Source organism: Spermophilus citellus (assembly GCF_964194105.1).
Source record: "Spermophilus citellus genome assembly, chromosome: 4".
NCBI lineage: Eukaryota > Metazoa > Chordata > Mammalia > Rodentia > Sciuridae > Spermophilus > Spermophilus citellus.
Genome location: NC_138185.1, coordinates 24,465,511 through 24,488,126, shown reverse-complemented (window position 1 = coordinate 24,488,126; position 22,616 = coordinate 24,465,511). Strand labels below are relative to the sequence as shown.

Sequence of the window (22,616 nt, the reverse complement as noted above, 5' to 3'; positions counted from 1 at the left end):
CTGCTACTGAACAGGCTGATCTTGATTTTTGAATCCTCCTGCCTCAGCCTCCCCAGTATCTAGGATTACAGGTGTATGCTACCATACCCAACTTACCAGGTGATATTTAGGTGTACTTACCTTTGAGAACAAATTGATATACAACCAATGTGTCTCTCAAGTCACAGTTCCTAAAGATGCTTCTCAGCCTACTATGTTATTGACCTTGTCCTGCCCCTTCTAGGACTGCTGTGAGGATGAAAAGCACAAGGGATTTGAAAATCTTTTATTGTCTATGAAGTGGTTTCAAAAAGCAGCAGGAGTTTTTTCCCCCTCTGATGAGCAGTTTATAAAATTAGTCCAATGTAAATCCTAGACTATATAAACCCACATGGTGGCACTGCCCCAATCCCAGCAATTTGGGAGGCTGAGGCAGGAGGATTACAATTCAAGGCCAGCTTCAGTAACTTAGTGAAACTCTTTCTCAAAATAAATAAAAAGGGCTGAGGATATAGCTCAGGGATAGAGTGCTTTTGGATTCAACCCTTAGTACTGCAAAAATCCTAGAACTACAAAGGCCCACAGGGACCACATAAGCTTCTTGCTGTACAGATGGGAAAATGAGGTCCATTCTGGGAAGGGGAAAGTCAGCCAGAGGCCGAGAGGCTAGCACTTTCCCATTGCAGATGGAGACATTGCCTTTCCCCACTCCTTCCTTTTTTATATGGTCTTTTAATTTTTTTTAATATTTATTTTTTAGTTTTTGGCAGACACAACATCTTTGTTGGTATGTGGTGCTGAGGATCGCTCGCCAGGCGAGCGGGCTACCACTTGAGCCATATCCCCAGCCCGTCTTTTAATTTTTTGATGGTGCTAGGAATGGAACCCAGGGCCTCACCTATGGTAGGCAAGTACTCTACCACTGAGCCATGTCCTCAGCCCTTCCCACTCCTTCCTAAAGAGCCCCAATGACAGTAAAATTCACTTTTAAAAGATATGTTCATTTTCGTTGTAAATGTAACTTTATTTTATTTATTTATATGTGGTGATGAGACTCGAACCCAGGGCCTCACACATGCTAGGCAAGTGCTCTACCACTGAGCCACAACCCCAGCCCCAATAAAACTCCCTTTTGTAAAGGCCTTTCCTACCTCATAGTCTTTCAACAGGCACAAAGCCTCACCATGGTGGTTGCTGGACAGGGGAAACAGATTGTTGTTATTGCCCCATTTGATGATGAGGAAACTGAGGCCCAAAGAGCATGAGCTTGCCTAGTCGATGAAAAAGGTATTACTCATGCTTCAGGAGGCCAAAGCCAGGGGTTTTTCAAAGTTCAGCCCTGCTCAAATTCAAATTATTTCAGTACACATCGCAGGTGGAAGCAGCTGCCTCCTTCCCACAATCCCTGGTGTCCTGCTGCAGCAGAAAGGAGTGAAGACCAGGATCTCCAGCATGAAACCAGGAAGAGACCAGGGCCTCCGGATCTGTCGATACCTACTGGGAAGCAGAAAGGCCTAAGAGATGGGGCCTCTTGGCCCTGAGCCTGGAAGATCCTGATAAGGCTGTTCTCAATGTCAGCAGTTCTCCAGCTGATTGGCTTCCAAAAATCCACAGTCACTGGGCAGCCACTTTCATTGATGGTCCCCTTTCAACCCAATAATCCTGAAAATGAAGTTTGTTTATCTACATGGCTCAGAAGGAGGCAGCTCAGAGAGGGGTACTCACAGTTCAAGGTCACACAGCAGAACTGAAATGGTAACTTAGCCTGTTCTACTGCAAAATCTTGCCACCCTCTGTTAATACCCCAAGAGCCAGGCTCAGGCTGTTGAGATTATAATGTGTGGTTTCCAAAATTCATTATGGTAGATAATAGCATAGTTAGTAGGTGTTTAGACCCATCATTATCTCTACCTCCTCTGTAGGAATCCATGAAGGCAGAAGCTCCTAGGCTGGGGGCCCTCTGTCTAGAGACATCTTTCCCTTGGTTCTTTCTAAGATGCAGGATGACATAAAGGTAATAGGAGGGACTTCCAAATCACATGGACATAAATGGGAATCTTGGTCTGTGTGATTCCCTTCATTTCCTCTATGCCTCACTCATTCAATCCACCGATATTTACTGAGCACCTACCATGTAATCAGGCATTGTGCTGGGTGTTTGGGGACACAGCCATAAACAAAACAGACCGCTCCTGGGCACCTGGAGCTCACAGTCCAGTGGGAAAGTAAAGAATTATTTCTATGGACTAACACAGTATCCTCATTAAGAAGTCTGACGACTGACACAAATAATTGAAAACGATTTATTTCACACACAGCACCTCCCACAAACATACATTCTTATCTTAAAAAAAAAAAAACTTCCAAATATGAATGTGTCATCATTATAAGGAATGCATAATTGGGAGAAATGGTTCTGTGGTGACTTAATTTTATTAAGGGGCACAGAGACATCCATTGTTGAGTCCTGGCAGAGGGAAGTGGGGAGTTTTGCATCTGCAACTCCCCGTTCCTCTTGAATGGCCCAGGGACGCTGCACTGACTGACAGTTTACTGTCCTTGGAGCTGTTCTGTCACTGTGCCAGCTCCGACTGTGTCTGAACAGGTCTCCTACCCAGCCAAGCAGTGGTGTAACCTGGGAGCAAGGCCTCGGAGTCAGGCAGACGTCAGCTCTGGGCCTTCTTGGTTTTCTGACCTGGGAAGTGCGACCTCAGCCCTAGAACCAGGAGTACCAGGACGGGTATCAGGGTCACATGAGAACACAAGCCGAGTTCACCAACTGGCCCACAGGTGTGATATAATTTGCCCACTGAGTAATTTTTTCAGTTATGAATTCGTTTTAAGGCTTAAAAATTAGGGAATCCTATAGAAGAATTCAAATATCTGCCAGGCACGGTGGCTCACACCTGTAATCCCAGCGGCTCGGGAGGCGGAGGCAGGAGGATCTGGAGTTCAAAGCCAGCCTCAGCAACTTAGTGAGGCGCTCAGCAACTCAGTGAGACCCTGTCTCTAAATAATATACAAAATAGGGCTGGGGATGGGGCTCAGTAGGTGAATGCCCCTGAGTTCAATCCCTGGTACCTCCACCCCGAAAAAAAAATTGAAAGCCTCATCTTTGGTGGCATCTTAGAAATGATGTTCAAAAAGTACGGAGGGGGGGTGCTGGGGCTGGGGCTCAGTGGTAGAGCCTAGCACGTGTGAGGCACTGAGGTCGATCCTCAGCACCACATTAAAAAAATAAATTAAATAAAGGTATTGTGTCCATCTACAGCTAAAAAAAATTATTTTTAAATGCGGAGGGGTCTGGGGTGTAAGTCAGCGATAGAGCAGGTGCCCGTGCAGCACCCTGGGTTCGATCCCCAGCACCCCCTGCATCCTCCCCCACCCACCAAAAAAAAAAAAAAAAAAAAAACAGCACTGGTTTTTGACACAGCCCTGGTCCAGCACCTGGCTTGTCACAGCCCTCAGGTTACCCCAGGATCTTCAGCATCCAAGGCTGAGGCTGGCCACTGGGAACCATCAGCGCCTTTTTTTTTTTTTTTTTTTTTTAATCCTTTTCTTGTTTTCCTGATGACACCTGCTGCCCTGCATTTGGTACCCGGGTTGACAGGCACAGGGCAAATGCAGTCAGGGAGGGCCATGGGGAGCGCTCAGGGAGGGAAGAGAAAGGCTTTTTATAATATATTAAGATATTCAGAGAGGAGGAGCCAGAGGTTCCCTCCCCCTTTTTTTAAACAACAAAAAAATCCCTGCTGGAAGCCAGGGTTATATATATGCCAAACAGCCCAGGAAACCCACCAGGCCTCCCGGGGGCTGGCTGCTGAACCGAAACAGGGGCATTGTGTGCAGACCACTGGCTGGTGGTGGGGGCATTGTTAGGGCCTGGGCCTGTCTGGGAAGAGGGGGGTGGAGGGGCAGGCGGAGTGTGTTCCCATGGCTCCCTGGGGAGTGACAACAATCAGGGCCAGCTGGGAAGCCTGGCACGCCAGGGGCCCAGTGGGTAGGCAGGCAGGCCCCAGAGGGGCCAGGGAGGGCAGTGGGGGGCCGAGCAGGCAAGGTGGGGGGCAAGGTCAGGGCCTGCTTCTTAGCCGGGGGCAAGGCCTAAAGAGGGGAAGCATGGAGGCCATCATCACCCCCCTACTGCCCCTCCAAGGCCCTGGGCCACGGGGCCTCTGCAAAGTACACCCCAGATCTGCCTGTTGCTCTCTATCTCTGTCACCATCCCGTCCTCTGTCCTGGTCACCATGCTCTTTCATCTCTAGGCCACATGGATTCCTGCTGCCAGCCTGGCCCTATGCTCTGTCCTCCACAAGCTGCTAGAAGCATTTTGCCCACATGTAACTAGCACCACATCCTTTACCTCCTAAAAACAAAGGCTGCCCAACAGGCTTAAAAGAAAACCCAAGGCTTTCCCCAGCCCGAGAAGCCTGCCCCAGGCCAGCCTGCCCCTGGGCTGCCCCTCCAGGAGCCCGCTGAAGTCCCCTCTTCAGGGCCTTGGAATGCCAGTGCCTTCAGCTGTTCTCTCCTCAGAGACTGTGCACTTTGAAGATCTCTGGCCAGAAACACCCTTCTTCCACCGCTTTGCACAGCTCTCTTTATTCAGGGCTCACAGCAAACTTCACCCCCTGGGAGACACAACACCCAGCTCTCCCCTCTCTGGTCCCTCCATGACACTGCCTTCACAGAACCTAGCACTTCCTTGATTCTTTTCTCTTTCTTCTTCCTTTTCCTGCCCCTAGTAACTGGGATAGAACCCAAGGGTGCTCCACCACTGAGCAACATCTGCAGTCCTTTTCTTTTCTTTTCGAGAGAGAGAGAGAGAGAGAGAGAGAGAGAGAGAGAATTTTTTAATATTTTTTTTTTTTTAGTTCTCGGCGGACACAACATCTTTGTTGGTATGTGGTGCTGAGGATCGAACCCGGGCCGCATGCATGCCAGGCGAGCGCGCTACCGCTTGAGCCACATCCCCAGCCCGTCCTTTTCTATTTTTTAGTTTGAGGTAGATTCTCACTAAGTCGCTGAGGCTGGCCTTGAACTTGCAATCCTCTTGCCTCAGCCTCCCAAGTTGCCGGGATGACAGGTGTGCACCACCACGACTGACTTGCTGCAATTAACTTGGGATACTGTTTATCACAACTTTAAAATCATGGTTTTGGATTCTGCCTCTAGAACTTGCATTTAATGAATTTGTAAGAGCATACATTCCTATCATGAATTAAAAAAAAAAAAATGGGTGAGGGGCGCTGAAGGTATAGCTCAGTATTAGAGTGCTTGCCTAACAAGCTCGAGGTCCTGGGTTAGATTCCCCCCCACCCCACACACACACAGAGATTCTTTCTGAGAACCATTTCAATACTCATTATAATTGGTCTCTCTTGTAATCCTATGTATTTTACTGAATGGGTTTTGGAAGCAGCACTCAAGAGGGTTGATAGGCTCCACCAAATGCCAAAGGGGTTCATGACACATGTAAACAAAGACACTCTAAAAGAAGTGTCTTAAAAGAGCTGATGTGGCCTGGCCCGGGTCCTACTCTCAGCTGACATGCCGCTCACAGGCAGAGGCTCCAGGGAGAAGCCCAGAAGAGCAATGAGATCGGGGTTTCTGACACCAGCCCTGGGACCTGCGTTTCAATTCTGCCTGGTTTTTGTCTCATTTATTAAATCACGACATCCACAGCAGCGTTGAGCACAGAGTTCTGGTACAGAAAACAGAGAGTCCTCCCTTGGGAAGCTCCTCAAATCAACACCAGAAAAGAGTACAGTCTTTCTTTGTCCTCTAAGTGGGCCAGTCTGGCTTCCTGCTACCTACAGTACAGTGAGTCCTAAAAGGGGCCTTCTGCTGAAAACCCAAACCTCCTCACTCAAAAATGCTCTTCAGCCTGGGGCACGGTGGTGCACACCGCTAACTTATCCAGCAGCTTGGGAGGGTGAGGCAGGAGGATCACGTTCAAAGCCAGCCTCCACAAATGAGCGAGGCCCTGAGCAATTTAGTGAGACCCTGTCTCAAAATAAAAAATAAAAAGGGGGACTGGGGTTGTGGCTCAGCGCAAAAATAAATAAATAAAATAAATTTATTGTGTCCAAGTACAACTAAATAAAATATATTAAAAAAAAAAAGGTGAGGATGCATGCAGCTCAGTGTACAGCACCTCTGGGTTCAATCCCAGTACCAAAATAATAATAATAATAATAATAATAACAACAACAACAACAACAACAACAATAATAATAATAAATTAGAAACAGAAAATTTAATATTGTCGGACTGTGGGTGTAGCTCAGAAGTAGAGTATGTGCGTAGCAGGCACTAGACCCTGGGTTCAATCCCCATTTACCAAAAAAAAAAAAAAAAAAAGCCCTTTAAGGTTAAAGACAGACATTCTCCCCCTGGGAAACTGGAACAAGAAAAGGAGAGGGAAAAAAAGCGTTTCTTTTTATAAATACCCTCTAATTTGTCAAAGAAAGCGGCCATTTGAAGTCATAGTTGTGGGTTGTGGGCTGGTTCCAGGAGGTGGAGCACATGAGGTGCCCTGGTTTGGGGGGATGCCAGCTTCAAAGCCAAAGTGCAGTCACGGTGCAGGAAGAGTGGACGGCGGCGTGGACGGAGATGGCTCCCCCAGGATCCTTTCTGGAGCGCGGGTGTGGACGGCCCGAGCGACCAGCACCAAACCAGGCAGTTTCTTGGCGGCTCAGCACATGAATCATCGCTCTCCCGTGGGCTCGCTCAGCCAGCTCTAATTTGGGAGCTGAGCAGCAGAAGGGCCTCAAATTAACTTCACTTTGTCCTTCCTCTTTCACTTGGCGTTCTGGGGCCGGAACATTGGGCGCCATTTACATGGAAGCTCAGGATGTCCAGGGTGGTTTACTATTGCACTGATCACAAGCAGGACTTCCCAAGCTATTCTGGAGGTAGACTTGGGGGCAAAGGGACAGGCCAGGCCCACAGACTCACTTTTATACTGGACTATTAACCAAAGAGAAACCAAACACACAGAGGACAAGGAAGGAAATACCAAAGAGGTGAGATGACATTGCAATGTACAGTCTCTTATGAGGCGAGGAGAGGTGGCTGTGTATTTTCGGAAAGTGCTGAGAGTGGGCGCCCCTGGCAGAGGAGGCATTTGGAGTGGAGCTTAGGTGTAGGAGGGAACCTGGTTTTTCCATTACACATTTTTTATACCATTTGAGTTTTGTACTATGTGTCCGTATAATTGATTTAAAGTTTTTTTTTTATAGTTTTGCATGTCAAAAGACTTAAATACAGGTTAAACCAGGATGCTGTTTCAGGAGCCAGCATTTGGGAACAGTAAGTGGCTACCGCGTCAAGCGTCCTTTGGCCATCCGGTTTCACGGATCACGGAACATGGTGACTCAGCTGGGCAGTAGCACACACTTGTAATCCCGGTGGCTCGGGAGGCTGAGGCCGGAGGATCGCGAGTTCAAAGCCAGCCTCGGCAACTTAGTGAGGCCTTAAGTAACTCAGAGACCTGTCTCTAAATAAAATACAAAATAGGGCTGGGGAAGTGGCTCAGTGGCTGCGTGCCCCTGAGTTCAATCCCTGGCATTCTCCCAAAAAAGAAGAGTAAAAAGAAAATGGAGGCCCAGCTAAGGAGGAGCTGAGGGCTCTTCCTCGGCTGCTGGAAGGCAGAGTCCTGCTCCCCGGCAGGGACCACCCCACCGCCTTCCTCCCTGGCGTGTGCAGTTGGAGGCAGCAGATGCTCCGACAGGATCCAGGGAGATGCCATCTGTGAGGGAAACCTATTCTTAGAGAGCAGAGACAGTCGGTGGTGGAGCAGACCTACCCCACAGCAGTGGGGGGACCCCAGGAGGGCAGGCAGCCAAGGCTTTACTTTGAGCCAGGGAGCAGGGCAGGCTAAGAGCGGGGTGCACTCAGTTCTCAGGACCTCGCATCCATCTGCATCAGACGCCATGGTGGAAATAACGAGGACGTTTATTGAGTGTTCACTTTTATATGTCGAATCAATTAATCATCCAGACCCTCCTAAGGCAGGAGCTGTTACAAAGCTACTTTACAGTTGAGGAGACAGAGGCACGGAGGGTCAGTCACTTGCCCAAGAGGGGCCAGGCCAGGTCTTGAGCCCAGGCGGTCTGGTTCCAAAGCCCATGTCCCTAACTGCCATGTCATGCTCCCTCTCCACCTGCTGTACAGAGGCCAATTTTAGTTTGGGGTTCCCCAACAGCAGACCCTGAGGCAAGGACTTGAGTGGTTTGAGGGGGAAGTGACCCCAGAAAGCACTGGCTCAAGAAAGGGCACAGGGAGGGCGTGGCTTTGAGCCAGCCCACTGTGGCCTCCTGAGGCTCCATCCAGCTGGGGAGCTCTGGGGGCCAGCACAGGGCTCAAGCCTAGGGTTTCCCCGCCCAGAGGGGGAGCTGCAGCTGGAGAAGCGGAACCCAGTGACAGGCGAATCCTCAGGCAGGAGATGGTGGCAACAGGAGAGGTGGTTGGTTGCGTGGAAGTGGCAGGTTGGAGGAGGTGGAGCAGGACACACTCCCCACCACCTCATCAGAACAACCTGCTTTGAGATGGCCCAACCTCCCTCCCCGACGCCTCCACAGTGAGAATCACCTCCCTGAGCTTGCAGTCAACTGTGCTAGGAGCACTGCCTGTCCAATCTGACATGACCCACCGCAGTCACCCCACACTGTGACGCACTGGTCACAGGGAATAATGATGGTTGGCTCTGTCGTGCTCCACACTACCCTGCTACTTGGGGTGGGGCTCAGGGCTGCGCACCAGCCTCATCTGGGAGTCCGCAGGGGGGAGCCTGTCTGATCCCCAACCCAGACCCAATCCATCAGAATCTACATTTTTACAAGCTCTCTTGTGATTTTTGTGGACATTTCTAGTAACTTCTAAGATACAAAAGGATATGGAAGTGGTACGTGTATTAATGGAAGTATTCCTAGTAGACTGAGGGTCCCAGACTGATAGCCTATGGAGCATGTCTTCCTGGAGACTTGTTCTGCTCAGTGGTTTGAAAAAAATTCCACCAGCACCCAGGCTCTGAAACACTGTGCCCATCACTTTCCACTGCAGAGCACCCCAAACATTTCCATTTATGCCACTAGGGACGACTGCAGGCATCTGAGTTGGTACCCTTTTGGGGCTCAATCCTATGACTAGCTAATATTTGCATGGCATGGCATCAAAATTTAAAACAAGGCACTAAAAAAGACATGGGTTTTGGAATCAGGCAGATCTGGGTTCAAATACTAATTTGGCTGTTACATGAACTATATTCCCTGGGCAGGTTACCTCTTCTCTCTGACCCTCAGTTTTTACATCTATAAAATGGGGATCAACAGAAACACTTGCATTGTCACTGCTTGGATTAAAAATAAAAATATGCAAAGCACCCAGGAGGAAATTAGAACTCACTAAGTGGAAGGAACCAGTAGTAGTGGCAGAAATTGTAGTTGTAAGAGTCCAATGTGGACACTGGGTATTATTATATTATTCTCATTTTATGAGAAATTGAGGCTCTGAGAGGTCGAGAACCTTCCCCAAGGGTTCACAGTGGAGTGGGAGCACAAAAGTCATATCCTCCAGTTCTAGATCTGCACTGTCCACTAGAAACTTCTTTGGGAATAGAAGTGTTCTGTATCTGTGTTGCTTGATATGGAAGCCACTAACTCCATGTGGCTACTGGGCACTGGAATGTAGCTCATCCAAACTGAGGTGTATTGGAAGTATTAAATATGCACTGATTTTTTTGGGGGGAGGAGTACTGGGGTTTGAACCCAGGGGCACTCTACATTGAGCTACATCCCTAGTCCTTTTTCTTTTATTTTGAGACAGGGTCTTGCTAAATTTCCAAGGCTGTCCTCAAGCTTGCAATCTTCCTGCCTCAGCCTCCCGAGTCACTGGGATTCCAGGTGTGTGCCATTGTGCCTGGCCACACACCTGATTTTGAAGACTTAGTATAAGAAAAAAGATGGTAAAATATCTCACTATGCTAATCATTTGTTGAAATTATAATGTTTTGTTAACATTAGGTCAAAATATATAATTAAAATTAATCCCATCTGTTTCTTTCTGTTTTTTTTTTTTAAATGTTGGTTTCTAGGGAAAAAAAAAAAAAAAAAGAGTTTTTCCTGGTAGCACTGAGGATTAAACCCAGGACCTCACAAAGGCTAGACAAGTTCCCTACCACTGAGTTACATCCCCAGCCCTAGAAAAAAATCTAACTCCATGTATGACTCACATTATGTTTCTACTGGACAGTGCGGTTCTAGAACTTCTCCAATACAACACCAGAGACAGGAACTTCATATTTCTTTAAAAAGTATTTGCAACCCGCTGCCCACCATCCAGGTGCCCTCTGTTACAGAAGAACAGTGGAAGAATGAACATACCCACCAGAAAGAGACCCTCTCTAAGGATCCTCTTCTGGGCTCGAGGACCCCTGAAGCCCAGAGACCTTGCCCTGGCCATGGAGGGCAGCAGCGTGGCTGGAATCAAGCCCAGGACTCCTCAACCTGACTCAGCCATCTGTCGCACCGTTCAAAGTACCTACTGAGACGTGAAAATCTGTGCTTTTACTTCCACAAATGGAGCCCTGGGATGAGCCAAGACGGAGTGTGAGGCCTGACTTCGAGAAGGCAGGACCCTCTGGAGGGTGTGCTGACGGCGCCCAGCAGAGCTCGCCAGGTGCCTACGGGCCACGGTGAGCACCTGGGAGCCGCCTACTTGGAAGCGCGGCTCTTGTTGTAGATGAGGAAGTCCGAGAGGTCGTGCCACACGTTGCTGTCCTCGTACAGGTAGGTCATGGAGGACTGCAGCGAGGGCTGCAGCGTGGGCCGGTGATACTCAAAGAGCCACAGGACAAGCCCCCAAACCACTGCCGTGTAGAGAGGGAACGGATCCCACTGGAGCTCCGGGATGTAGCCCTTCTCCACGCCCAGGCGGCACAGCGCGAAGAGGACACGCGACGTCAGGTACATGTTGATCTGCGGAGAGGGGTGCCCGGGTTACTCATGGACATGGCCACCAGGGAACCCTCCTCCCACCCCAGTCCCCACACTGGGACCTCTCCTGGGCTGGGGCCCAGGGCTTCTCAAAGAAGGTGTGCAAGATGGTGTGAGGCAGCAGGTGGCAGACATCCTGGGATTTCTAGTTGTCTGCTATTTATTACTCTTTTTCACTATATATTTTTTAAAATAAATATACCTGGTTCAAAACCAAAAGGTAACTTGATATCAAAAATATAATCCATAACAGGAGATTTTGATAAACTGAATCTCTCTGAAATTTAAAAATTTTCTCTGTGAAAGCCCATGTGAAGAAATTGAAAAGAAGAGCTGGAGCCAGGACAGTGTATGCCTGAGATCCCAGACTCAGGAGGCTGAGGCAGGAGGATCACCAGTTTGAGACCAGTCTCTGCAACTTAGTGAGGCCCTAAGCAAATCAGTGACAGTCTTTTTTTTTTTTTTTTTTTTTTGAGGGGGCGGGTACTAGGTATTGAACTCAGGGGCACTCAATCACTGGGCCAAATTCCCCAGCCCGGATTTGTGTTTTATTTAGAGACAGGGTCTCATTGAATTGCTTAGTGCCTCACTTTTTGCTGAGGCTGGCTTTGAATTCCTGATCCCCCTGTCTCAGCCTCCTGAGCAGCTAGGATTACAGGCATGAGCCACCACGCCCAGGAGACCTTGTCTGAGAATTAAAGGGGAGGGGGGGGGGTTAAGAATAGAGGTATTTTGGATTAGACAGAGGGGAGTGAAGGGAGAGAGGGGGCATGGGGGTAGGAATGATAGAATGAGCTGGACATTACTACCCTATGTGTATATATGATTACACAAACTCTCCATCTCGTACAACCAGAAGAATGAGAAGTTATACTCCATTTATGTATGAGGTGTCAAAATATATTCAACTGTCATGTATAACTAATTAGAACAAATAAAAACAAACAAACAAACAAAATGATGTAGCTCAGTGGTAAAATAGTAACTGGCCCTGAGCTCAATCCCTAGTACCAAAAGAAGAAGAATAGCTATAGATGAGAGAAGGAGAGAGATACTTACGAAAATATATCTGTCAAAGCATTAGTACCTTTGAACTTGCGATCCTCTTGCCTCAGTCCCCCCAGCCACCGGGATTACAGGTGTGTGCCACCTGTGCCCAGTTTACAGAGCAAATTTTTAAAAAACAATCTATTTTCCCTAGAGAGCAATGTAACATTGACTTGGGAGACATGAGTTCCAGGCAGTTGCTGGATTTACAGATGGGGAAACAGAGGGGAGAAGTGACCTTCCAAGGACTGGCAGTCACAGACCTCAGACATGGAAGATAGTCAAGGGTTCATCTTCAACTCCCACCCCGAGCTTTATACCTAAACTTTGTCCCGCCCCCAGCCCCACCTGAGGGGGATTTTTTACCTGGCTGTTGATGTTATTGTTGTCTCCAAATAACAGGAAGCCCCCAATGAAGGCAGCCAGGAACGAGTGCGACTGGTAGGTCTTGCCCTGTGTGTGGGACTGCAGGGCGCAGAGGCCCTTGTAGACAAACACGAAGCAGGCCAGATTCCGGGAGTGGGTGTAGGTGGCCTGCAGAATGGCTCGAAGTTTGTCCCGGAGGCTGCACAGACACAGGGAGCTCCCGTGAGAGTGGGCCCAGCTGTTCCAAGGGCAGTTACCTATCACACACGTTGAAACTCAACTAGGCGAGGAGCTCAAGGGCAGAAGCTCAGGGCAGAAGCTTGTTAAGCCTAGACTGCAACTCTCTCAACAGATTGGGCCTTCACTACTGCCACCTGGTCCTTGACACCCACACAGGGAATGCCACCACACTCTGTCCCCATACCCTACTTTCTTTTCATGGCTCTTTTCACCACCTGACCTTTCCTGGTTTGTATCATGTTCCATTATCCCTGCCCCCGCACCTGGAAGGTAGTGTCCAGATCTGGCTTACTCATCTGCAGGGCCCAGGACAGGGCCAGGCACATAGTAAGTCTTAAAAAAAATACTTTTTGAGCTGGGCACAGTGGTGCATGCCTGTAATCCCAGTGGCTTCGGAGGCTGAGACAGGAGGATCTTGAGTTCAAAGCTAGCCTCACCAAAAGTGAGGCGCTAATCAACTCAGTGAGACCCCGTCTCTAAATAAAATACAAAATAGGGCTGGGGATGGGGCTCAGTGGTTGGGTGCCCCTGATTTCAATCCCTGGTACCAAACAAAACAAAACAAAACTTTTTGAACATGTGAAGAAATGAAAGAGTGGCTGTCTCCCCAGTTTGTGCCGGGTCTGGGGACATGATTCCAAGAAAAACCCGATATGCTTGCTGCCCTCATGGGAATTATGAGGGGACTATGACATAATGACAAAATGAGGGTCCAACTTTGATAAAAGATGGTACCAGGGTCTGAAAGATGGGGAGGAATCAATGAAGTCAGGTGGGGAGAGAGGACCATCCCAGGCACAGGACTCAGCATGTGCAGAGTCCCTGAGGAGGGACAGAGTATGGGATAAAGGAACAGAGAGAGGGCTGGAGATGTGGCTCAAGCGGTAGCGCGCTCGCCTGGCATGCGTGTGGCCCGGGTTTGATCCTCAGCACCACATACCAACAAAGATGTTGTGTCCGCCGAAAAAACTCAAAAATAAATAAAATTCTCTCTCTCTCTCTTTAAAAAAAAAAAAAAAAAGGAACAGAGAGAGACCACTGTGGCTATGAGTAGAGAATGTGTGGGGAGAAGGATGCAGGGCAGCAGGAGGAGCTTTGTCTTCATCCTGAAACGGGACCGGTTTAATGGAGGTGATTCTTTTGAGGATCATTATGGGGCGCTGGGAACCGCAGCAAGCCTGTAATCCCAACTACTGGCGAGGCTGAGGCAGGAGGATGGCAAATTGGAGGCAATTTAGCAAACCCCTATCTCAAATTAAAATAAAAAGGGCTGGGGATGGAGCTCAGTGGTAGAGCGCATGCCCAGTATATATGAGACCTTGGGTTAAACCCCCAGACTACAAAACAAAAAAACCCCACTAGGTGGCAGTAAAGAGACGGCAGGGGGAAGCCGAGTGTACACCTCTCAATCAGGAATACCACATCTGAGAGCCCTCAAGGACCCTAAAAGAGTGAGGTGGGTCCATTGGGCCCACTGGAAATTTGCCAGTAGCAGCTGGTTCTCGCCCCACGGGAACATGGGTCCCAGCGTTGTCAGTTCTAAGGAAAGAAAGCTGGATTTCCCTGTGAAATCTCAGTCCGGGCCAGTTTTTGCTCACCTAGGTCATTGCCCCTGTCTCCTAATGGACACCTACTTCTGTTTGTTTGAGACAGGCTCTCGCTATGTTGCATGGCCTTGAACTCGTGATCCTACTGCCTCAGCCTCCTGAGCAGCTGGCCTCTCCTTGACAGTCTGTGGCACCACTGTCAGCCTATGTACACACCTACTCTGGCCCGGTGCCACTCCCACCTCCCGGGCCAATCTCTTCTTAACCGGGCTGCACATTAGTAACCCTCACACCACTGCAGTTAGTCAGACAAGCCAGGCACAGTGGCATGTGCCGGTAGTCCCAGCCACTTGTGAGGCTGAGGCAGGAGGATCGAAGCCAGGAGTTTGAGGCCAGCCTGGACAACACAGCAAGACCCCCATCCCCATGGAGGGGGTCAATGGCAACTCCTGTTTAAAATCTTACAACAGCTTCCTGTTTTACTAAAAGAAAAAGCCGAATTCCTCTCTGGCCTTAAGCTGGACAGCCTGACCCAGGTTGCTGCATGACCCTCCTCTGGCCTCTCCCCTTCAACCACCCAGCTCCTACCTCCTCAGATTCACTGGGCATGATCCCACCCGAGTCTTTGCACTGACGGTTCTAGCACCCTCAAATGCTCCTTCCCCTGGTGACTGCTTGGCCAGCTCTTTCACCCACTCTAGTCATAAGGCCACCATCATTTTCTTTGTTTTTGGGTGTTTTTTTTTTTTTTGGGGGGGGTAGGGGATACCAGGGATTGAACTCAGGGGCACTCAACCACTGAGCCACATCCCCACCCCTAGTTTGTGTTTTATTTAGAGACAGGGTCTCACTGCGTTGCTCAGCACCTTGCTTTTGCTGAGGCTGGCTTTGAACTTGTGATCCTTCTGCCTCAGCCTCCCGAGCGCTGGGATTACAGGCCTGCACCACCGCGCCCGGCTGCCAATATCACTTTCTCATGGAAGCTCTCACTACTGAATTTGGCAGCCTGCCTGCCTACAGCACCCTCCACTCTTCCCTCTCCTGCTCCAATTTTTCTTTCCCACAGTCTGTTTCACCCTCTGACACCCCATCTGCTTTCTTTATTTATTATGCTGGCTTTCTGCCACCTGCTGCTAGAAGATAAGCTCTAGGAATGCAAGAATCATTGTTTTGTTTTTGGTACTGAGAATTGAACTCAGGACACTCAACCACTGAGCCACATCCCCAGCCCTATTTTGTATTTTATTTAGAAACAGGGTCTCATGGACTTGCTTAGTGCCTCGCTAAGCTGCCGAGGCTAGCTTTGAACTTGCTGTCTCTCATGTCTCAGCCTCTTGAGCTGCTGCGATCACAGCGCCACAATCATAGTTTTGTTCCCTGTCGTATCCCTGGTACCTAGAATAGTGTCTGGCACATAGTAAATAAATATTTTATAGTTAAGTAAATAAATATTTTCCTCACCTTTTCCCTCACCATCCCTGACCTCTTGATAAACATTTGTTAAATGAATCAGTTAAAAAAAAAAAAGTTCAGAGGGTTAAAAGCCCAAACAAAAATAAACCAGCAAAATAAAAATACAAAATGAGAAACTCTCAAATGAGTTGGACGTGGTTGGTAGGAGCTTCTGTGACCCCTACAAGCTCCAGGTAGGTCACTGCACCACAAGATATCTTCTGGGAAGGGAAGAGTTATGGGAGATCAGAAGGAAGGCAGAGATGCTTAAGTGAGGGAGGAGGGATCAGAGACAACTTCGCAGAGGACAGAGCCACAAAGAGCAGGTGTAGGTTGACAGGAGGGAAGTAAAGGTGTGGAGGAGGAGGACAGGGCATCCTGGAGGTGGGTGGAGCTGGGCAAATGGAAGTGGAACCACTTGTGGTAAGTGCATGGAAAGGTGGGGAGCTCTGTGTGCCCAGGGCATCCCTGGGTGGACAGAGTAGGGACAGAGCTGAGGCCAGGCTACAGAAGGCACTGAAGGCCAGGCCTGGAAGTTGGGCTTCTTTGGAAACAGTGGGGAGCCTGGGCATTTTCAAGCAAGGACGTGGGACCGGAGCTGGAGTTAGGTACGGCAGGGCCCAGGCTGGACCCAGCCAGGCACAGAGGGTGGAACTGGTTTGACGGGTGCCCAGAACGGGTGGTACCTGCCACTCCTGAAGAGGAAGGTCATGACCAGTGCGTGAGGGGCCCGGATTTTGACTCCATAGCTGCAGAAACAAAAGAAAACGGTTACTCTGGCATCACGGGCTCGTAGCTTCTTTTTGGACACCCCCCTTGGAACCCTGTCCCCTCTCCCCATTCCTCATTCTGATACCACTCAGGGAAGGGAAATCATGATGGCTCCCCAGTGAGATCTGGGTTCAAGCTCAGCTCTTCTTATCCTGTGGTATGGACACAGCTCGTCATCGGACATCTCTGAGCCTCAGTTTCCCCAACTGTAAAAAGAGATGCAAACCCTCGGGTTCTGGGCATAATTCTGATGGAAGCTGCTGACCTCCCTGCAGTTCCTGACAGCCCCTGCCGTCCTGCCTTGGTCCACAGCGTGCTCTTCCCTTACCCCTTTTCTCCCTCAGCTTTCTAATCTCAGCCGAACCTTCTGACCCTTAAGACGAGGTTTGGGCAACAGTTTATTGCCCCACAGATCCCCAAACTTCTCTGCAGCTCTTTTTTTTTTTTTTTTTTAAAGAGAGAGTGAGAGAGGAGAGAGAGAGAGAGAGAATTTTTAATATTTATTTTTTAGTTCTCGGCAGACACAACATCTTCGTTTGTATGTGGTGCTGAGGATCGAACCCCGGCCGCACGCATGGCAGGCGAGCGCGCTACCGCTTGAGCCACATCCCCAGCCCAGTACCTCAAAATTTTAAAAATAAAAAACAAAAGGTATTCTCCATTTCACATAAGATATAACACATGTAAACGATTCTAGCACATCTTTTACTTTTCCTTGTTGGGTGTCTCCACCCTCAGTCCTAACCAGGTTTTCTAGCTGCCTGACACAGATCTTACCAGACCTAAAGATCCTTATGGGCCTCCTTGTTGTGTCTGAATATATGAATCAAACCCACATCTGTCCACAGGAGGCTGCTGGGTAAATACACATGGTTCCATCATCCAGTGGAAAGCATGAGCGGCTTTATGCACACTGATTTGGAGAGTCTGTGGGATTTATAACAGCAAGTTGTGTAACTGTGTGCAGTACAGCAGAAATTGCAAAAAATGAGGAAATTCTTCTATAATTGTACAAATTTCAGAAGAAAAAAAATTTAAAAGATGTGGGGGAGCACATATTTATTTGTATATGCATATATCGTTCCTGGGGGAAGATAGGAGACTGGACACAGGGACGGTCTTCAGGGGGAGATGCAAGGTGGCAGAGGGATGGAGCAGGCAGGACATTTTAGCATTTAATTTTTAGAGCTGGGGATGGAACTTGGCCCTCACATGAGGTAGGGGCACAGTTTATCATTGAGCTACACCTCCAACTTAGCACAGAACTTTTTTTTTTACAGTTTAGTGTTGCCTTTGTGGGGGGCAGTACTTGGGCTTGAACCCAGAACCTTACATATGCTAGGTAAGCACCCTACCACTGAATTACATCTCTAGCCCATTAACCAAATTTTTTTTTTTTTTTTTTTTTGGTACCAGGGATTAAACTCAGGGCATTCTACCACTGAGCCACATCCCCAGCCCTACTTTGTATTTTATTTAGAGACAGGGTCTCACTGAGTTGCTTAGCACCTCATTTTTGCTGATTCTGACTTTGAATTCACAATCCTCCTGCCTCAGCCTCCAGAGCAGCTGGGATTATAGGTGTGCACTACCATGCCCAGCTTCATTAACTAATTTTTAAAAAAATGAAATTAGCTGGGTGCAGTGGGATTACGCACCTGTAATCCCAGCTATTCAGGAGGCTGAAGTAGGAGGATTGCAAATTTGAGGTCAGCTTGGGCAATTTAATGAGATTGCCTCAAAATAAATTTTAAAATGAGCTGAAAATGTAGCTCAGTGGTAGAGTACTTGCTGAATATGCACAAGGCCCTGGGTTCTATCATCAGTGTCAAAAAGAAAAATGAGAAAGAAAATTTAAAATGTCAACAATTTAAAGCTGGTTATAAACTGGGTGTGGTGGCATACCCCTGTAATCCCAGCAGCTCTGGAGGCTGAAGCAGGAGGAGCGCAGTTCAAAGCCAGTTTTAGCAAATTAGTGAGGCCCTAAGCAATTTATTTTATTTTTTGAAGAGAGAGAGAGAGAGAGAGAGAGAGGGAATTTTAATGTTTATTTTTTAGTTTTCGGCGGCACAACATCTTTGTTTGTATGTGGTACAGAGGATCGAACCCGGGCCGCACGCGTGCCAGGCGAGCACGCTAGCACTTGAGCCACATCCCCAGCCCTGAGGTCCTAAGCAATTTAATGAGACCCTGTCTCAAATAAAAGTACAACAAAAGGATTGGGAATGTGGCTCAGTGGTTAAGTGCCCCTGGGTTCAATCCCCAGTGCCCAAACAAAACAAAACAAAAAAACTGGTTTATAGTTGCAGAGGCCGCTGAACCTCCTGTCCTCTCCCTTGCCTGACAGTAAGCAGGAGGCCCAGAGCCCCCATCTCAGCTCAGGAAGCTGTCTTCCTCTAGGCCCTCCAGAGCCACATCTATGTCTCCTGCACAGAGAGGCCTTGAGCCTTCTCCAATTGACCAAAACTAAATGGACCTTCCTTTTACCTCAAACACAATCAGAACAGTGCCCCCAACTTCCTATATCAGCCAAGCCCCTTCCCAAAGTCCTCAAACTATAATGAGATTTGTCATAGCCAAGAGTGGTTGATATGATCCGGCAAGATCCAGTCAGTTACTTTCCTGTTCACAGGATTATTCTTTTAAATGGATCAAAGAGAACTTAAAGGACATAATGATAGGAGGATGTGATGTCCTGGAGAGTCCTGACTTGGATAAACTAGCTGTAGAGGACACTTGTGGGACAACTGAGACAATCTGACTATTGACTGAGCAAAGGTCAATATTATAGAATTCTTATCATTAATTGATTAAATGCAATCATGACACTTTAGCCATATATGAAAATGCTTTTAGTTTTAGAGAAGCACCATGGAATGTTTCGGGAGTAAAGTTTGACATTGAAATATTGAGGAGTGAAACATCAGAGTGAGTTAAATTTTTACCAAGTTCAAACACCTCCATCATCTAAGTTGCCTCTCTAAATGAATACCCTCTCTTCACAAACAGGATATTCTTTTCCACCTCCGGATTTCATTCCAGTCATTCCCTTGCTGGGGATGCCCTTCTTTCCCTGGAAAATCCCAACTTCAGAAAACAACTACCACCTCCTGTGAAAGACATTTGTCACCTGGTACTGCCGTGGTAGTTTAACTCAGACTTCCCCTTTGGACTTGAGGTTCTTACAGATGGGCACAGTTTTGTAGCACCATCCAGTAATCCAATTGCTGCCTTTGAACACTCCTGAGTGGGTGAGTTGACTGTTTCCGTTTTATAGAGCAGGAAATGGAGGCCAAAAGAGATGAAGCATCATTCAGCTTCAAAGATGAAAGATCTGGGATTAGAGCCCAAGGATCTGACCCAGAAGGTGTTGGCCTTGGCTGGGAAGGTCCACTGCAGGCACAGGGACAGCTAGAGCAGAGGCAGATGTACAAAGACAACATTATTGGGCAATGCCTGCTGACCCTGGGGCTGTGTGACTCCTATTCACTTCTGTTTCTGTCCTGTGAACATGTTGGCAAAGGGGATACTGATGTTATCTCAGGACTCACCCCACCCTGGTCACAAAAAGAGTGGCTGATATGATCTGGTCAGATCCAGCAGGAACTAGCTTCCACCTGCCTCTGAGTTTTTATGAAAGCCTAGAGTCTGTCATTGGGGTTGAGCATCCCTGGGCTCGAATCCTGGCTCAAGCCCTGACCAAGTGATGGGACCATGAGCAATGAGTATACATACTTCTCTGAGCCACAATCTTCCCATATGGGAAATGGGGACAATGGCAATACCTACTTTGCTGGCATTCATTCGTTCAATAAATATTTGAGAATTCACAGTTATGTAGCAGGTATTGTGAGTACGTCAAGGGACACAGTAGGTAAACATTTCTGTCTTCATCAAGTTCACTTTCTAGTGAGGCAGTTGGACCATAAAACAAGATAGAAAAGCAAATGCTTTAGCATCCCATAGTGACAAGTACCACAGAGACAAATAGAAAAGGAGGCGGAGAGATGGCCCCAGCGGAGAGATGGCCTCAATGAAGAGGTGACAATTAAGCAGAGGCCTGTGAAAGGTGAAGGAGTGAGTGAGCCAGGTAGACATCACGTGACTGTAACACAATAACGGCCAACAATTATGTGTGTGGGGGTAAATATTCCACACATATTGACTCAGTCCTCTGACAGTATGACTTAAGAACTACTGTTTCGGGCTGGGGATGTGGCTCAAGCGGTAGCGCGCTCGCCTGGCATGCGTGCGGCCCGGGTTCGATCCTCAGCACCACATACCAACAAAGATGTTGTGTCCGCCGAGAACTAACTAAAAAATAAATATTAAAAAAAGAACTACTGTTTCATTTTACAGAAATTGAGACTAAGAGAGGTTAAATGACTTGCTCAAGATCACACAGATAGGTGGCACCAGGATTCAAATCTTGACAGTGCAAATGCTTGCCACCATGCCATTTTGCCACCAAGAATGTCATTTTAGGGGAACACAGGTCTTCGGTTGGTTCTCTGCTTGGTCACCAGTTCCAACACAGTAGGCTGTCAATAAATGGTGGCTGTCACGCATGAGGTTTAAAGGTGGCCAAGCTCCCTTTAGGGCACCAGCCAGGTGAAATGACCCCAAGACTTCACTCCTCAGGTTATAAAGAGGTGAAATCAATTTGCCCAGCAAATATTTGCTGCTTCTCTTACTTTCTTTGACTTCCCCCAGGAGTCCCCAGTGTCAAATGAGGACTTAGCGCCGAAGGATGTGCGCCCAAAGGCAGCCTAATGGGGGCACATAAACAGGAGGTGCCTGCTAGAGGCCAGAGTCCAGTTTGTGCAGAAGGGCCGCAGAAGCCAGATAGGCCAAAGGGTGCACTGCCAGGCTGAATGAACTGGGCCCAAATAAGGGGATACAGGTGCTGGCACTGGAGGATCCAGAAACAGCGCAGTGGGAGCCCTGGCTCAGAGGTGGCAAGGCGTTTGGAAGTCAAAACCCGGCTCCCACTACACAGATGGTGGACACCGAGTCCTAGAGACACGCGACGGCTGCTCAAGGGCACAACAGGCAGCGGCGCCGGGCCTCGAACTCGCGTCTCCAACTCAACCTGGCGGGTCCCTCAGCCCCTCCCAGCCCTATCGCCCCACTCACACGATCCCGTTCCGGAAGCCCTTAATCAGGGCCAACGCAGCGTGGTAGCGGCGCTTGCGCAGCAGTGCGTTGACCGCCTGGAGTAGAGCCTGTAGCTGCGGCGGGGCGGCCATAGCGCGGGAGGCAAGTGAGGTTGAGGGACTCAGCTGGACTCACACTGACAGCCCCGGGTTGCGGTAGCACAGCTCACCGCCTACGGAAAGCGCCGCCACGTCTGTGTACCCATAGGCTACATCTGCCGTCACTCATGTAGAGTGAGCCAATCACAAAGCTTATTCGTCCACAACAATAATGGGATGTTTTCACTCTTAAAAATAACCGTCTGATTGGAAGGGAGAGGAGAGCTTTAGCCAATCACAATGACTCTGCCTCCGGAAGGTTGGCAAACCTGCAGTTGTCCAATTAGAAGCCACTTTTCCTTAGAGACGTGTTCGGTTCACCCAGGGGCTTGGAAGGAGGTGTGGCAGCCATGGGCCAGCATGGAGGCTTCCAGGAGGAGGTGGGCTTGTTGTAGTTGGAATAGACGATTTAGGTGGTGACATTAGGAGGAACTGGCTTGACGCTTCTGACTTGGTAGCCCACATCACGACCATCTTTTCAGAGCATAAATCAAGTGACACCCTAAGTGACTTCCACCAACTCTTAAAAGCCAAACTCCTCCCCAGGGTCCACAGGAAGAGAACTTTATGCCCTGGCCCCCGCCTCCCTCACTAGTGCTACCTTCCTCACTTGCCACCTCACTCGCTCCTCTCCACCCAACAGGCTTCCTTTCTGTTTCTTGAGCTTGCCAAGAACCCTTCTGCCTCAAACCCTTTGCACGTAACCATTTCCCCACCGGGTGTGCGTCCCCCAGAGCTCTTCCCATGGCTGACTTCCTCTCAACCTTCAGGTTTCAGCTCACACACCATGTTTATCAGAGAGGCCTTCCTAGATATCCCATGGAAAATAGCACTGCTCACTGTTAGTCTTCTTTTTCGTTTTTGTTTTGTTTTTGATGTAACCCTAATGTGTACACGCTTTTTGAAGCAATACGATTTGGCAATACAGCTTGGGGCTTTCATGTCTCATAGCGTTTATGGGTGACATT

At 48.6% G+C, this 22,616-nt stretch overlaps 1 protein-coding gene across 1 annotated transcript; it reads right to left on the bottom strand.

Annotated features, from left to right (window-relative positions):
• Positions 1-7,468: 7,468 nt before the first annotated feature.
• On the bottom strand, positions 7,469-21,738 carry PXMP4 (peroxisomal membrane protein 4). Its single transcript, XM_081292487.1, has 4 exons — positions 21,530-21,738; positions 16,309-16,371; positions 12,384-12,582; positions 7,469-10,952 (listed from the first exon to the last, which is right to left on the bottom strand). The coding sequence occupies exons 1-4, from the start codon at positions 21,640-21,642 to the stop codon at positions 10,689-10,691; spliced, it is 639 nt and encodes a 212-aa protein (XP_081148613.1). The 5' UTR covers positions 21,643-21,738; the 3' UTR covers positions 7,469-10,688.
• Positions 21,739-22,616: the final 878 nt, after the last annotated feature.